This window comes from Nyctereutes procyonoides, unplaced genomic scaffold (genome assembly GCF_905146905.1).
Source record: "Nyctereutes procyonoides isolate TBG_1078 unplaced genomic scaffold, NYPRO_anot_genome, whole genome shotgun sequence".
Lineage (NCBI taxonomy): Eukaryota > Metazoa > Chordata > Mammalia > Carnivora > Canidae > Nyctereutes > Nyctereutes procyonoides.
This window is the reverse complement of record NW_026575160.1, coordinates 13,832,047-13,849,881: the sequence shown is the minus strand read 5'-3', so window position 1 is coordinate 13,849,881 and position 17,835 is coordinate 13,832,047. Positions and strand designations below refer to the sequence as shown.

The 17,835-nt window shown below is 36.6% G+C and overlaps 1 protein-coding gene across 1 annotated transcript in view; it reads left to right on the top strand.

Moving 5' to 3' along the window:
• The first annotated feature begins 285 nt into the window (after positions 1–285).
• SKAP2 (src kinase associated phosphoprotein 2) overlaps positions 286–17,835 on the top strand; it is a 175,926-nt gene continuing 158,376 nt past the window's right edge. The window contains 3 exon segments of the mRNA XM_055314851.1: positions 286–580; positions 10,007–10,112; positions 10,699–10,724. Of these exon segments, the coding sequence (XP_055170826.1) occupies positions 514–580; positions 10,007–10,112; positions 10,699–10,724 (199 nt within the window). The 5' untranslated portion in view covers positions 286–513.

The window sequence follows — 17,835 nt, the reverse complement described above, 5'->3', positions numbered from 1 at the left end:
CTGCCCTTTGGCCAGAGGTCCCTTAATCGGAAAACTAAGGGGCACTACGGACACCTTAGTTTTCGGGATCCTGGGGAAACACTCAGCAGTCCCGGGCGTGCCAGTAACCAAAATGGCGGCAAGGCGCTTCAGGCTCCAGGTCAGGTGACGCCGCCCGCGTCGGCTCCCTTCCCACAGCCGCTCCTCCCGCTTCCTGACGTAGACGTGGGCGCGGCCTCGGCTCCGAGGCTAGGAAAACCGTAGGATGCACATGCGCGCTTGGGCCCCTCGGGCGCTGCGGGTCCCCTTCCAGCCCATCGCCCCGCCCCGATGCGCCGGGCGGGGCTGGGCCGAGAGTCCAGCGGCTGCGGGCTGGGGCTTCAGTGACTTCCTTGTTGCGAGCCCCGGCCCGGCAGTGTCCGGGCTCGTCCGTACCGGGACCGCTAGCCCGAGTCTAGGTCGCAGCCGCAACCCCAGCCCGCCGCTCCCCCGTTCAGCACAGGTCTTTGCCCCGCACGTCCCGCGCTCCGTAACATGCCCAACCCCAGCAGCACCTCCTCTCCCTACCCCCTCCCCGAGGAAATTAGGAACCTGTTGGCAGGTAAAGCGTGGGGAAGGGGGCGGGCAGCGCTACCGGAGCGGGGGGGGGCGGGGGGACGGCGAGCCGGTGGGGACAGAAGCGGTCGGAGCCTCTGCCCTCCTTCCCACGCTCTCCCGTGTCTCGGGGCCAGTGGGAGCAGGGCTGGGGAGGGGACGGGGGCGCTGAGGACGGGAGTGGGCGTGTGTCGAGAGGTGGTTCGAGGATGGCGGGGGAAGCCTGCCGGAGGGCCACGCTGACGGGGTCTGGACGAGTCTGTGCATCCCGAGGACGTCGTGTGCATGTGTGAGAGAGGGAGGGAGGGAGGGGAGAGGGGGTGATGAGGGATGCGCGTGTGGGGTCGGGGAAGGAAGGGCTCAGAAGTCAAAGAAGTGGATCTTCGGTGGCCTGGCCAATGGAAGTGGAGGGTGTAAAGATGCACAAAGATGTCCGAGCTACAGGTGTTGGAGGTTGTGGGACGCACGTTTGGCCGTTTCTAAAAGTCTTCCCTTTTCTGAAACATCCATTGCGGTCCTATTTAAGACTTTCCAAGAGGGCCTAATTCTCGAATGGCCACTTGTCTTCACCCTGAGTAGCATATGAAAAAAAAAAAAAAAAGGAAGTATGTGTTATGGTCCAACTTCCTGTGTCACACGATGAAAGAACTTCATCTTTGCACCCTCATCTTCCCCTTTTCATTTCTAAGGGACCATTTATAGGAACTGACGTTGGGGAGTTAAAGATGCGGTTCTTCAAGGATATTACGAATGCACCACTAGTTCTTTACTAGGTACCGAGATGTGTATTTCTGCACAGAGTAGAAAGTACACATTTTCAGGGCAGCACAGAACTAACCCATCCTGATGCTCTGGAATTCTTACCATCATTCACTTTGTCATAGATAGGTACATCAGAATTCGGGAAACTGAATTTTGGTGGTTTTACTTTAGTTGTCTCAAGTATTTATCTTTAAATATTGGCCATGATTAAATCATGAAATCCAGCTGGATTAAAAGTTTCTTTTAGATGTCTATTCCAAGTTGCTTATTTTGACTCTTAAAAATTAGTCTCGAAAATGTGACATTTTAAATAGTAAGTTGCTATTATAGATAGCAGTGTGAGACCAAGTTTCCTAATATGCTGTTTTGCTGGTTAGCATCATGAATAGGATCAAGAGAATTCAACCAATAGTGTATGAACGCAGACCTAACGTTTGTCTGGACATGATTACAGTTTGATGAGTGCATTTGTGGTGGGATAGTATTTTACTCTAAGAAATGCTTATTGTCATTAATGGGTACCACTAAGAGAAATATAAGGAACGGTAAAGGCTGATTTAAGGCAGCTTTTATTCCATTATATGAGAGTTTCGCATGAATACTGATTTTGTTTTACTACAGTTAGCATTTTCATTGTTACTTTGCTGAAATTGCATGTTTAGAATACTATTTTAATGACCAGACCAGAGAAGTGTTTGTCATTACTCCAGAAGTAGATGGCACCACTTTCAGGATATACTAGTTAATGAATTTTTGAATTTAAGAAATAAAATACAGACCTCTGGGTGCACACCTTTAAGCTGTGAGAGCTCTAACAGCAGGCAGTTTGCTCTTTGGATCCATAATCAGATTTTGGTAGATAGTATGACATGTAGGTTATGAAACCCCATATTTTCTGATTCCCATGGATCACAAATATTTCAAGTGGCTCTTATGTGTGTAATTTAGTTGAAAGCTTAGAATTACATAATATTTAAATTATCTACCAATGCTAACTTCATATATACTTTAGTTATTTCTCTCTCTTTAGTCAGTTAATATGTGTGCATAATGTCTGAAGTGAGTGTTTTAAAAGCCTTTTTACTGATGTTTTCATTATTTCATATTAAATCATATTAAAACACATGAAGTATTAAAATATTAATTACAAATTAATATTAAAATTTGGCTTACACTTTATTTTCAGAGGACAGTTTCAAGAGGTATGGATTTGAGGGACTATCTATACTTTTTAAAGAAACGAAACAAGCGAACCAATGTTTTTCAGTTCTCTTTTTTAACTTATTACTCAAAGAAAGTTGTTAACATTTTATGTTTGAATGTAATTAAAATCTTTTTAGAGGTAGGAAAGGTTTAAAGAATAAAGGTTCTCAGCTGCTTTTTCACATTTCCTATCCAAAAAATTCTTTTGGGATTGTGCATGATTATTTGCATAATTCCAATGTGTTGGATAATAAGTAGTACGTGGTTAGACTTAAAATTATTAAAACTATAGAGGGAGAGCATTGGTTTGCATTTTAGAGATTGCTGGTTACCCAGTACTTTTCTTTGAAACTAGGGAGATACTGGTAGTGGTGGTGGTAGTTAACAGTGGAGCAGTCTGAGAACACTTGGCACTGTGCTAGAATTTCAAGGTAGAGAAGATAAGGAACTAAACTTTAAAGGCACTTAAAACCCTTGCCTGCAGAAAAAAAGGGCATAAAGTCAAAAGATAATACCTATCAAAATAACCTTGCTCGTACAGTTCCCTTTGTGTTTCATGTGCCTATTATCCAAATCATTGTATGTCAGATGTGTTAAATGTTTGACATTTCAACTGCTTGATAGAGATAGGTGCTCATTGTATTCTTATCAGTTTATATTATTTTCTTTCTCTCTCTCTCTTTTTTTTTTTTTCTGATGAGAGCAGTTTTAGGCTTCTTTTGGTATTTGTACCCCTCTCATTCCTTCTCTTCTCATTCTATTGAAATGCAAAAACCTACAGATACTATCATTCTTAACTTGCATTTAATGATACTCTTGAAAAAGTGGCTATATATTTTTGACTATTGTGATTTATATTTCTGTGGAATCAGTATATTAAATCTTGAAAGCCTATACTCCTTATAAGTGTTGTATTATTCTTTTGTTACATGAATATAAAAAAGGTTTATAGATTTTGTTAAAAGCAAATTTCAAACTGTCATATGCACTTCCATAAAGTATGCACTTTTTTTTCTTCCATTGTTCTCTCCAATGGAAGAACAGGTTTAGCCTGGATAATTGGAATCAATGGATAATTCCAAATCTTGTCCATTTAATCTTTCCCTACATCCAAATATTTTGACTAGGACTAACAGCAAGAATAACCTTGATTTATGTGAGTTTTTTTTCTCCAGGCAGGCAAGAAAGTGAGAGGGACTAAAACCATGGGCTCCCAACCCCCTTCATTTGTTTAATCACCCTTCTGAATATTGGAGTGTTAGTGGTTTGCAATCAGATATTCTCATTCATTTCTTTTAGGACATATTTGAAGGGAAAAGCTGTATGGGATGTAAATTTCTTTTTATTAAATTAGAAAGTAAACCCAGCAGTAATAGGAGAAAATACTGGTTGTCAGTACTCTGAAAAATAAAAACCAAATCAAACAAACAATAAACAAAGTGGCTATATGGTTTCTGCAAAGTGACCTTGAGGTTTTTTCACAGGACAGTCTTGATTAGAAATATTGCATTTTTCCCTACTGGGGATTTCCAGAACATTTTTTTTCTTTTTAAACTTCACACATTAAAATCGATAATCCCTTTAGGGGCACAAGGTAAAGAATGCAATTTAGTTGAAAGAGAGGGAGAATTTTTCCAATGCTGAGAATAGTATGGTTTGATTTCCACCTTTCCTAAGTTCTATTTATAATTCGGTCAACATTTTGGGTTTATTTTTCCTATGAGAATTACTTATGTTACATATAGTGTCCCATAATTTGCTTCTGGGGCATTGGCTGAGTATGTAAAGGGAAGAGTGCCACCTACTGAGTCACCAATAGTCACCTACTTCTTTAGCACCTGCATTTTCCTACAGAGCATGAACAAGCCTGCCCCATTTTGGCAGTAATAACTAATGAGCATAAAATTGCTATAAGGACATTTGATCTCAAAGTGAAATCAGTCTATGATACCTCTAAGGTTTTCTCTTCTAGCAACAGGAATATGTGTTAGTAAATCAAGAGATCAAAATTGTATAATGTCTTGAATGGGTTGAATAACATAGCTGAATTAAGGTGTGATTTTAAGAAAATTATGTGTCTATATTAAGTGTATGCTATCCTACTTTTTCTTGGGAGGGGATCTTTGACTGGCTTGTTTTCCAGCATCACTTTCCATTGAAAGTATTTTCATCTCAGATTACTGAAGAAGGCTCTTGGTAGTACAGTTTTTATAGTTACTCAACCCAAATCCTCACTGAGTTTCTTTAAAAAAAAAAAAAGAAATCTAAATATATTAAAAAATGAGAAGTGTATAAAAAATTTCCAATGGGTTTATCTCTACATTATCAGCATTAAAGTATTACTAGAGGGAAGATAGAAACAACAGCATAGGAAAAGCCTCTGGTGATTTGAAACACACTTCAGTTGTCTCTCATAAATTTAAGATTAAGTGTCATATATGGGTGATAAAAGTGGCATAGGCTAGTTTTTATATACTCATTATTCACTTAGTTTGTCTTTTTCAATTAAAGCCAAGTCTATCTTTTTCATTCCACTGAGTTTACATTTCTTTTTCAATCACATACTGAACACATTACAATAGATGCTACCTAACAGTGAATATAGTGTAAATCTCAGACTAATGTGTTACTCACTGTGGTTTCTTTGAAAATGCATGGTAAAAGATTTTGATTATTATAAGGTGTTATTTATCAAGAGCCATCTTTTAGAGGTGAAAGATGTTCATCTGTATTCTTCAGCAGCCCAGTTTTCTATCAAAATAAATCATTTAGCCTCCAAAGCCAATTTTGAAAATTTTGTCAGATGATTGGATTGTAAGACTCAGGGATGTTTTACTTACCGTACTGTGAGAACTCCTTGTGCTTGTTCATGTCTCTTCTTCCATGTTTGGAAAATCCACAGTTCAACCGTAACCTGTATAAATGCTAGGTAATCAAGGGAAGACATTGATAAGAGAATCAATAACTTTTCACTTAGCCATTTTCCAACTTTGGGCATTGGCTCCATTGATCTACATATGCCCAGTCTAATTGATTTTTATGGTTTTTTTTTTTTTTTTTTACCAGTAGTGTTTGGTCAGACTGTACCTTCCCCTTTAACAGAGAAGAAAAGCTTATTATTATTATTATTAGTTCTGATGTCAGCTTAAAGTTTGGCTAAGATTCTTACCATATTAAGTCTGGTAATAGTACCTTAGTGAATACATAGTGAAACCGGGCCCAATTCATAAAGTAGAGAAGGATGTGGAATTAAGTAAGTAAAGCCATTTGCAGGTGAGGTGTAATTGGTTTTATACTTATGTTATTGATCTGGAGCTGAGCAAATTGTAGTGGATTCAGTCCAATTCTTGCCCCCCCATACAATTCAGGCCATCACAAAGGCTGTGTGTGTGTGTGTATCTGCAGGCGTGCCATCTCAGGGTGGTATTAGGTGGCAGAAGGAGGCAGAAGGCATCAGGTGTTACCTTTGTGACTTATTTACAGCCTCCCAGGAAGTCATATTCCAGGCTGCTTGCTGGTGAAGGATGGTGAAGGCAAGTGGCCAAACCTCAGCTTTCTTCAAAAGTGGGAACCTGTGTGCTGAGCTTTGAAAAGGTGGCAGTTTATTTTTTCATTTGCAAGAATTTAAAAACTTTGAACCTTGTGTGGTTTCAAGTTTTTCCCTGTGTGATGCATATGGATGGTGGTAGAAAGCAGTTAGCACTCGTGTGTGTGTGTGTGTGTGTGTGTGTGTGTGTGTGTGTGTATTAGATACCTGTCCTAGCACCCTGGACTGTAGGTGAAGGTGTGGGGGGTGGGCAGTTTTTCTGGAGATCCAGACCTACAGAAAAAAGAAAAAAAAAAAGGAAAATTAGAGTACCATTCGGTGGTTTGGTGTGTGCTGTGTTTGCCTCTTAGGGGTTGTGATGGCTTTTGAGAGGTTTCTGACTTAAACTGCTCGAAATTGCTGAGCCAAGACATGATGTCATCTTTTAATTTTGTTTTCAGACCTTACCAGTTAGCTACAGAGCAGTTGTACGTCTCATCTTCTCAGATCTTTACAGTTGTGCTGGGAGATAAGGTTTATTCTTGACAGTGTTAAGGTGTAAAAGGAGCAAAACCCACCACCACGTTTACAGCCCCCGGGAGAACTTCCCCCCCCCCCCCCCCCCCCCCCCCCCCCCCCGTGATGGTGACTGGGGGCAGAGGCTGACGGAGTTGCGGCCCCTTCTGGGGCCGGGGCCCCGCGCCGACCTGCGGAGTGCACGGCCGCGGGCGGGGTGGTGGTGTGGGTCCGACCTGCCCCGTCGGGGCTCCCGGGAACCTGCTTTCTCCACGCCGGCCGGCCGGTCCCCAAGCTTCGAGGCGTGCGTGCGTGAGTGGAGACCCCTCCCTCCGAGGAAGAGGAATTCTAACCCGCCAGGCCGAGAGGCTAGGGAGGAGGCAGGCTGGCCTTGTCTCGCAATCGAATTAGGCTGTTCCCCGAATTGCAGGCGGTCTGCAGCCCGGGAAATCTGCGGAGTAAGCGAGGGGCACGACCCCAGGGGAAGGTAGAAGAGGGCTAACGCGCTCGCTGGCTTGTGGTTTGCAGGGCAGCTCCGAGCACAATAAAAAGCTTCGAATCTCTTTTCCAACCAGCCAGAGGAGCGCTTGATTCGTCCAGGACTTTTACTGCCCGCTTTTGAAATATTACCCTGGCGCTGAGCTACAAAGCCGCAGATCCAGTCCCATTTGTCTGGCGAGGGCGCTGCCCCAAACCCAGGGCTCCGGGCTCACAGCTCCGATGACGGGAACCCTGGGGTTCAACACTCCCAAGTGTCCAGGGTTCGAGGACCGCAGAGCCGAAGGGAGCGTCTCCCAGGAAAGCCCCAGAACTTCTCTGCGCTCGCCGGGTCTTGGCGCAGGGCGAGCGGGGTCCCTGCTTTGCGCAGGGTGGCGGCCGAAGGTCCCCTCGCACATCCAGGGGGTGTCCGGTGCCTGGGAGACACTGGTTTTGTTCAATTCGAAAATAAATGGGCACAATGTGGATTTTAAGAAAATATCCAGATTTCAAAAAACTTCAAAACCGACTGAATCGGTGCACACCAACAAAAATTTCAGGAATCAGTTTTGCTTTAAAGTTCTTATATGTTCAAAAAGAGGGGGGAAAAACCCCACAAGAAAGCAGCAAAAACAGTTCTTAGACTTTTCACGTCTCCTTAGGAAATAATTTATAGCCCCCCTCCCCGTGTTTATTAAATCTTTTTAGTTGCCTTATTACCTTTCAGGGATTAGTTTAAGAATAAATACATCAAGACTGCTCGGAAAATATAGATCATTTCCCTTGCTCCATCTCTGAATCTCCCCCCGCCCCCCCCCCCCCCACCAAACAACACGATTCTTCTTGCAGTCTCACACTCTTGCAACAAGCATTTCCTTATTACAGAGCATGGGTCATAGTTTTAAAAATATTTTTTTTGGAGCATTAGGAAGCCCTATGTAGAGCATTGCAGCTTTTTATGTTTTCTGAGTTTCTATAGAACTGAAACGACCTTTTAAAGAAATAACTCTTGGGCTGTAATTCCTTCTGTTATTGCTTCCGGAGATAGAAAATAGATCCTGTTTGTTTAAATTTGGATTGTGTAATGAAAATGTAAAATAGGCAATTAAATACTTGTGGATAGGGGAATTAAAGACAAACACTGAGTGAAAGTAACATTAAGCAGACCATTCACCAATCATTGTGCCGGAGTCTCCCAAGTATTGGGTCCAGCTGGAAGAAAGAATCAGCAGTAGTGATGCTACTCCTTCCCTTATTCCACTTTCTTAGTAGATTTATTGTAACCATCTCAGGGAACCAGTGATCTTTTCCATTTCAGTTGTGGTCTGAATGTCCCAAGGTTGCTCATTTCTCTGGGTACAAAATTTAAAGAGTTTAGAGGAGGTGCTTTTTTTTTTTTCATTTTTTTTTTTGAACTCACTTTAGAAGTCTGAGTTTAATTTGGACTGGTTATGGATTATGTCTCTATGCCCCCTTCTTCAAAATATAACTGGCTCAAGGGAAGAGAAGCTGTGGCATTTTGCTTTCATTTCATTTTGATGCTTACTTGTAACAGTCATTAATGGACTTTAAAACAGAAAACTATTTTAAAAAAATTATTCCAAGATTAAATTTTAATTCTTCCACTTGTCATATTGATTTAGTGAAAAATTACCTTTATACATTTATTATGACTGTATGGGATAACAGTTTTATTGCCTATTGGATAAAGATACTATTGTAATCAAGAATTTAAAATCAATTACAACATTCTATCTCAAATACTAGGTTTTAAATTGTTAATTGTAAGTACAATTGAAAGACTGTTCTAATGCTTTGAATTAATTACATATACTATTATCATATGCTTTGGTACCGTCTTTTTATCAGTGTGTTAGGAGTCAAAGTAGTTAAAAAGAAAGTAAAACATACGTATGTTTCTTTAATATGAAATATGGATGGTTTACAGTCATAACTACTTTAAAATTTTTTATGGTATCCTTTATATTAGATATCTCAAAGTAAGATTTGAACTTCAGAATATGGAATTAATTTAAAGTTGCACAATGATTCATGAACAATATGAATGGAGCTATTATAAAATCAAACGAGTAAGGACTAGTTGGAATTTTGTACTAGAGAACTAGAAAGCAGAATAATTTACAAATTTACTAAATTAAAAAAAAAGAGGCCTTGTGGAAATGTTATATAAAGCCATGGAAATCTTATTATATTATATAGTCGTGGTTACTATATTTTTAAATAGTTGACGAATCTATTTTTGCTACTTCTTTCTTTATTTAAAGAAATATTTCCAGGTGGTAATACCAAGGCAGGAAGAAGAACGCACAAAGCCATACAGCAGATTGTCTTTTTTATTTGAAGGTGGCAGGTCAGAATGGGTGAGGCAATAGGAAGGAGGAGGGTTTGATTTGGGAATCTTGGCTAGAGGAGATTTATTTTTTCCTTGAAAACATTAACTATTGCATATACCTGAAAATGGATTACACTGGGAAAAACAGGTCCTTGCCAGAGACATTAGCTTATATTGATATAATATTGTGAATGACCCGTTCATACAGGAGCTTACAAAATACTATAAAATGATAGTAACACATGCATAAAAGCTCTGTGCTTGCTTTTATATGAAAGAATTTGTTTTATGGGCACCATAGTTTATTAAAACTTGTGTGCTTCTCCCTGGTTTAATGATGCCAAACATCCAAATAGCATTTGCTGTGCTAAGCATAAGTAGAGCATACAAATTTTATTAGCTAAGTGGTGAACAGATTTATCCAACTTAGTATTTGAAACATATTTCAACTGTTATGCTTGGGATTGATAAATAACTATAACAAATTGTACAGATATTAACACTTATGGGTAGAAACAATCATTGTCCTATTTGTCTTCACAAAAAATGATTCTTTCCTATAATTTGTATTCTGTTTCTTATATTTCATGGTTTAGATGTTGAAACATTTGTGGCAGACACACTGAGAGGGGAAAATTTATCCAAGAAAGCAAAGGAAAAAAGAGAATCCCTTATTAAGAAGATAAAAGATGTAAAGTCTATGTAAGTCACTTACTTGCTGTTTTATTACTTATTTCTTACTTAGAAGGAACTTTGTAGTTAACATTTTAATAAAGAATAATCATGGAATTACCTTTTTTATGTCCTAATTTAATTGGTGTTAATTTTTTTAAGGACAAAAAATATGTCCTTTATAATAAGTTTTTAAAACCGACATGCTTATCATATTATCCTTTTTTGGTGAAGGTTCTTGATTATATATTTTTTCTAAGTATTCTAACAAAATCCAACTGTTTATTTTGATTATCTGAGGATATATTTGGTTTAAATAATAGGATAAAGGTAAGTTGAAAATCTTAGTATAAATACCTCTAGAATATGGAAATGAATAAATGTAAGGTATATCGTGGCTATTAAAGATTTTGATTTTAAGAATACTTTAAGACTAAATCCATAAGCCTTTTGGAATTGTCATTTCAAGATAAGAAGTACTTTTTTCTCTAACTGTGTATTTATAATAGATTATAATATAGATTTTAAAATAGATTTGAATTATTGCAAACAAATAGACTTTGTTTTGATTTGTCAACCCTCATTTAAGATAGAATATTCTTGCTTTATTTTCCAGCTATCTTCAGGAATTTCAAGACAAAGGTAAATTTTCAAGTTTGTCAAACTTGAAGTTTTTTTTCCTTGTGGAGATGTTCAATAGGGTAATCTAAAACATACTGAAATTTGATAGTTGGGATCAAAATTTAAATTTCCATATTGTATACTTAGACTTTCAAGATGAGAGTGCTAGCTCCCCTGCTGAGAAAAAAAATTAAAAAGCATATCCAGAATCTACTCTGCACTATCTCCTGATGCAGAAATATTAGGTATTTAACATTTTTAGGTGTTTTAATGTTTACAAGTGGCAGAAATTTTTAAAGAAAAGTATATACTTCCATTACACGTGGAATAATTTGGTAAAACAGAGGTGAGATACCATGCTAACATTACTCAACACATATCTATAGGTGTGATGGGATCAGGAGGGCCTTGTGGCTGGGGGCTCATAGGGAATGTTTTTAAAGGATAATTGCCTTTTAAGAAAATAATAAAAAGTATCAATTTTTGTTAAAAAACATGAGTAAATTCTTTTTCAAATGCTGATTTTTATTATTGTGATTCTTTTGATATGAGTCCATGTATGCTATAGAAATTTTCAGAGAAGGGAGTTCAATGTAATTTTTTCAAAACATGTGAGAGTGCTGGTAACCTGACGGACTTCTTGTAGATTTGGAGGATAATTATTTAGTCGATTGAAAAACCAAATGTGCATAGAAGTTCCTACTTTTTCATGTCTTTGGTTCTAAAAGGGAAACTGAGCATGGCCCTTACTTCCAAGATGCTAATTTGCAGGTCGTGACCTGAAGCTTGTGGATGCTGGTATAAGGGTCACAACATGAGGTCAGCTAACCTATGTGGAGTTAGGATCTGGGTTTGGGGAAAAATAGTATGGCATCTTCTAACTGGGGTTAGCAGATACCACAGAGTAATTCCTATCTCTGCCTGCTGATAAGTAAGAGAGTAATGACAGTTTCCATAAACCAAGTACTTAACCAGACAAACCTAAATCCAAATAGGTAAAAGGAAACCATAGTTTCTTTTCACGTTAAATCATCAAGATCCTTGTGACTGGAGGGAATGAGAAAAGATTTTTTTTCATATCAAATTTGTAAAACTATTAAATAAAGAGAGGAGGAAACTCCTCTTCCCACAAATACCTACTTCTTTGTACTCCACAACCAATACTCAACTGTGGGTTTAATCATACTGCATTTTGCTTAATTTAATACAGAAATAATGGATTTATGCATTCTTATTATAACTTTCATACAGTGTACTATTTATAGAGGAATACTAGATTTCAGGTTCTGTCTTTAAAGTCATATTCTGTTCCAGTGATTATTTATCAAAACTCATTGTGACTTAATTTTTTGTACATTAAAAAATTTTAAGCTAAGAAAGCATGATAATGAAGTCATTGTATTATTGTATATGATTCAATAACAATGGAAACTTTGCCTTTGATATTCTGGTTTAGGACTTGTTCAGATGTGTAGATATTAAAATTATGTTGCTGATATAGTCTTTGTCTCTAAAGGGAATGGAAATTTATATAGTATTTGATAGAAAGTGAAAAATGAGCCTAGAATAAGAGTTGAAATAGCACAGAAATCAGATTCCCCATAACCATCTTTCCCTGATAAGTCATTTGTAGTTCATTACTCCCGTATTGACTTAACTAATCACCAAGAGTGCCTGCTTAAAAGTAAGCCTGTGGATAAATTAGGTGTATACCTTGGAAAATATGAGAAGTGAAGTAATTTTATGCCATTATACTCTCAAAGTATATTCAGCTTTGTCCTAAAAAAATTACTCCTGTAGTTAGGAGTAGCAATGCTAGTACAGACTTAATAGTTGCAAAATAATTATTCAAGACACGTCTTTTTTTTTTTTTAATAGCAGATTAGTGATTATCAGATCCCTGCATTGAGTGGGTTCATCTAAATATGTTTCAATAGTGCTGGTTTTCTCTTTTTCCTTACATTTTCTCTTTAGGGTTTTAGGTTGTCTTTATCCAGGGAGAGCTGGGCAGAATTTCTTTTGGCTGTTTTCCTGCTCTTTCTCTCTCTTTTTCTCCCTTTCTCTTAGGTCAATATGGGGTCACAATGAAGTAAAAAGAGGATATTTTCTTCCATTTTATTTTTATATTCCTATTTATCTCACCTGTTTTGTCTTTTTAATGTGGCAGTTCAGTATCATTTTAATATCATTAATGGAAGAAAAACGGACCAGGTGAACAGTTCTTAAATAAAATGAATTAATTCAGTTATTCATTTCTAATTAGTGAATTATTAGTTTGTTTAATGTACATGGATGTTTATTATCCTTCCTTACTCCTCTATGTATCTCCTCCCTCCTCTTACAGTGTAGGTACTACCTCTTTATCCTGAGATTTAACAATACAGAATTTATAGTTTAATGTTTTTCATTCTTAAAACTAGTTGAATTGATACAGTTGTTGAAACAGTGAGCTGCATAGGTCTTAGAGGATTTTAAAAAAGTATTATTATTATTATTTTTTTGGTCAGAATAGTTTGCACTTATAGAAACTTATTTTATTACAGTGCCTCCTAGGTATTGAAGCTTGTTCAATTAAGTTAATTTTCTATTTGCTGTTTATATTCATTTTCATTGCTGTTGTCTGAAAAGTTCCCATTTCATTTATTTTATTAAGGAATCTTGATTGTATCTCCTTCTATACTCAAGTCTAGATTCTCCATTGAGGTCTGATAAATTGTGACTTTAGAATACATTATTAGTTGATTTTCTAAGTTCCTTAATTTTACTTGTATATAAGAAAGATTTGAATCTAAGCAACTAGAACCCATCTTGCTTAGACTGGTCTCTGTTACTTATTTGTAAGTTTGCCTATTCTATCTAGAATAGAGAGCTCTTTCTTTCTTTCTTTTTTTTTTTTTAAGATTTATTTATTTGAGAGAGAGTGCGCTCGCTTGGGGAGGGTCAGAGGGAGAAGGAGAAGGAATCTTTTTTAAAAGACTTTATTTATTTATTTAGAGTGGGTGGGGGCAGAAGCAGAGGGAGAGAGAATCTCAGGCAGACTCCATGCTGAGCATGGAGCACAACTGAGGGCCTGATCTCATGACCTTGAGATCATGACCTGAGCCAAAATCAAGGGTCAGACACTTAACCAGCTGAGCTACCCAGGTGCCCCAGAGAGAGCTTCTCATATCCTTCAGCGATTGTACATAATGGGGTAACTATCCCTAGTTTCCTGTTCTTAGTTGCAATATAGGATAATAGTATAGAGTGTACTCCTGACTTTAGGCTTCATGCACTAATTATGCTACTTTCAGAATTATTTTGGAATGGAATTATGATTATTTTAGAATTTGTTCCTGTCTTGTGACATAGTCCTAAGACACTTAAATGTGACCTGAAGTAATTATTTTTTATTATTTTATTTTATTTTATTTATTTTTTTAAAGATTTTATTCATTTATTATGAGAGAGACAGAGAGAGAGGCAGAGACACAGGCAGAGGGAGAAGCAGGCTCCATGCAGGGAGCCCAATGTGGGCCGCAATCTGGGGGCTCCAGGATCACACCCTGGGTCAAAGGCAGACGCTTAACTGCTGAGACACCCACGCATCCCATAATTATTTTTTAAATGAAAATATATTACTAATTGAGTAAAGACTGTTATTGACTGAGTATATGACAGAATTTTCTAATATATATTAGGTATATGATAAAAAAGTTTACTTGTATCTTGCCCTGATATTAGTCTTTTTTTCCTCCAGTGATAATTTAGATATGATTAATTTCTTTGTAGAATGATTAAGATAATGTGAAAATCCTATCTATGCATGACACATGTCTACTGACATTCAGTAAATATTATATTAATGTGTATTCTCAAGTTCAATTTCATTTATCAAGAGGATTTAAGTTGATCTTTATTTATATTTCAGTTTTCAAATAATTTTGGGGGAAAGAAGGACATATTAACATGAGATAAATATTTCAAGAGAATGTTTTCAAATTTGTAAAATTGTACTGTCTATTGCTTAAAAACATGTTTATATTGTTTTCAATTCCCTTTAGATGCTATAGCTAAAAAGCTATCATTTTCTTCTTTGAAACATTTTTCCTCTAATTAAAAAAAATTATGTAATCAGTTTTGTCCTTGAGACTTCATTGATATTGTCAAATATGCATAGATTTACTTAACAATTTCCTTTGACCTAATTTGTATTATTAAGTTTATTAGTGGACTAAAGTGCCTTTTTTAAATAGACTGTTAGGTAAGGAGGGATTCATTTTAGTTTGTTCTTTAAGAACAGTAGAAAAGTCAAAAGTTTGGATGATGTTTAATTTCCTTTCTTTTACCCTTTCTAACATAGTATATCTGTTCGGTTGAAAGTTATCCCACCAATGAAATCTGAGCAAATAACTTGAGCACCCCTCTGCCCCCTTCCCCTGCCCATCTCTGGCCTTGTACAAATATGTTAAGGATGTCTGAAATTATGGGTCCTATAGTAGTAGAAATATATTTCAGAGGTAGTGCTTGAGAAATATCCTTATTGTAAAGCTCCACCTCATATATGCATGCTATTAAGCTCTCCTGTTGCAGATGAGTTATGAACAGAATCTCCTTCCTTGTGATCTAAATCTTTCAAAGTTTTAAGAATTAAACTACAGATTCCCTTAAGAAATGACAAGTTGAATGTTAAATTCTGTTTTAGTTGTATGTTATTACTTGAGAAATTAATTTGGACTACTGAACAGAGTAGAGAATTAGAAATTAATTTGTTTTCACTCAAGTCATTTTTCTCCTCAAGTTTGTCTTTCATGTTCTAAAGAGGAAAAGACTATCACCTAAGTTTTAGGTATATTATTTAGTTTAATGCTTACCTGATTGTGTTTCAGCTAGGACCGTTTTTGACAAAACAAACCGTAAATTGGTTCAATCACCTTCAGCAGTGGTAGAGGCCATGACTGTTCAGCTGCTGGTGGGCTTCATCTACAGTCATTTAGGAAAATGTTAATTGATGATGAACAATGTAACAAGGAAGGAATAATGGTGATTTGAACTCAACTATTATAAACTTAAAAATGTTAATCAGAGATATATGCAGCTGTGGTAAGATTCAGCTTTGATTTTGCTGTGATATTTAAGTTGTCGCTGAAATTATAGAAGGGGAAGTCTTGGATCATTGTCTTTTAGACTGTTAACTTTGTATCGTTAATTAAACTTTTAAAAGTTGTGGGATAAATCAAATGGTTTTCTAGGGAAACAAGAAACAGTATTAATGAGCAACAACCCCATAATTATCCTTGTGAGTACATAACAGGGACACATTCATGTCTTTTCTTTGCGCAATAACTTTTACAAAGAAGTATTTTTAAACTGATCATTAATTTTATGACCACAGAAATGAGATGCAAAATTTATGCTGTTGTCATTGGCACAGGCTCAAGGCACCACTGACATTATGTGTGATTGTAATAGAATGGCTGCCAACTAATGATTCTGTAGACATTTCATTTGAGCATGCTTTTCTTTTAGATGTCTGATTAGGCTGTAATGCTTTCAATTATGTCTGTAAATTGTATTGGATACGTTTACCTGATGCCCATTGTTGCTTTGGAGTTCAGTTTTCTATTACATAAACACAAGTTGAACATTTACCTTTTAATTTATAGAAGTCTTTGCAGGTATAGCTGCAAATACTCAGCCCTGGGGAGGAAAAAGAAAAGCTTTGCACTACTCAACAGCGACCCCTGTGTTCAATTAAAGGTCCTGATAGTACAGCTCTTTCTTGGGTTGAAAAAAAAAATAATTGGGAAGGAGGAAAAGGGATGGATCATCATTGGAACAGCAGTAAAAAGAAGACCATTTTGAGCAATGATGTGTCCTTTTAACTTTATGCAGGTTGGAAAGGGAATAACCCTATATAGATACTACAGAGATTAAAAAAAAATCGTGTTTTTTACTTTCTGAGTTAATTCAACGGAACTTAAAAATGAGGAAAAAAAGGAGGGGAGGTAGGGAAATGAAGTCAGCAGCATTTGATTTATTTTATATTCGATAAATATAAATTATCATATTAATTACAAAAACATTTGAAATGAGCTACAGTTCTTAGAATGGTAAACTAAAGACAATTTCACTTTAATAAATAATACAAAAGGCTTCTTTTTTTTTTTAAAAAGCACGGAAACCACAGAAGTCTTTAACATGTTAGTAACCCAGTTGTATAAAAGTATTCTTAAGTTATATTAAATATTATTTAATTTATAGCTTTCATAATGATCTTTTGATGTGATCTTATATATATAGAAATATAGATTGGTGTGTGCATGTGTGTGGGTGTGTATATACATGGATACACTCATAAAAATATGTAATGGATATTATCAAAAGATAACATCTTAGTTTTTCAAAACTTTTTAACTTTTATTTTTTTTCTGTGTATTTACACATAGAGTTTAATAGATGTAAGCCTGAACATGACTCTTTTTCAAAATCATTTCCATGTGTTCATTGGTTTTACTCTTGTATTTTTATAATCATAATAATATAATATGCTGAGTGCTAAGCTCAAGTAATATATTTGAGGTATTCTGATGCTTTTTTCACAACAAAATTTATTTTATAGTTCATGATATGAGATGTCCTTAGAAAATTCATAGCATAGTAATTCTTACTTTATTAAGAATATAAGGATATTCCAGCAACAAAGAGCAATTGAGAATTTTGTGATCTTTACTGTATTTTCCACAAGCTGTCGTTCCATGTCTGAACATATTGTTACTAACACTTTATGAAGCTCTCTCTTACCTCATATTTGAAATCAGAGCATTTTCCTTTCCATAAGAGAAATATTATAAGGGATCATTGAAAGTTCCAAAAAGTACTCAAAACATTTTGAAAGAAAAAGAGATTAAGATCTAAAGAATGAATAGTATTTACCCATGTTCCTTGGAATTTTATTTGGGGAAGAAACATCAGCGTATGGTACCTGGTGGTGGAATCACTAAGAACAGTAAGCTAGTCTTCTATATTCTGCTCTTTTTGCTTTGATGGGAGATATCCCTATCTTTTTCAGGATAAGGAAGATGGATGCCGATGAAATGCCAAAATTATAAAGAAATAGAGATGGATATTGATTTTTAAAAATTACTTTGAC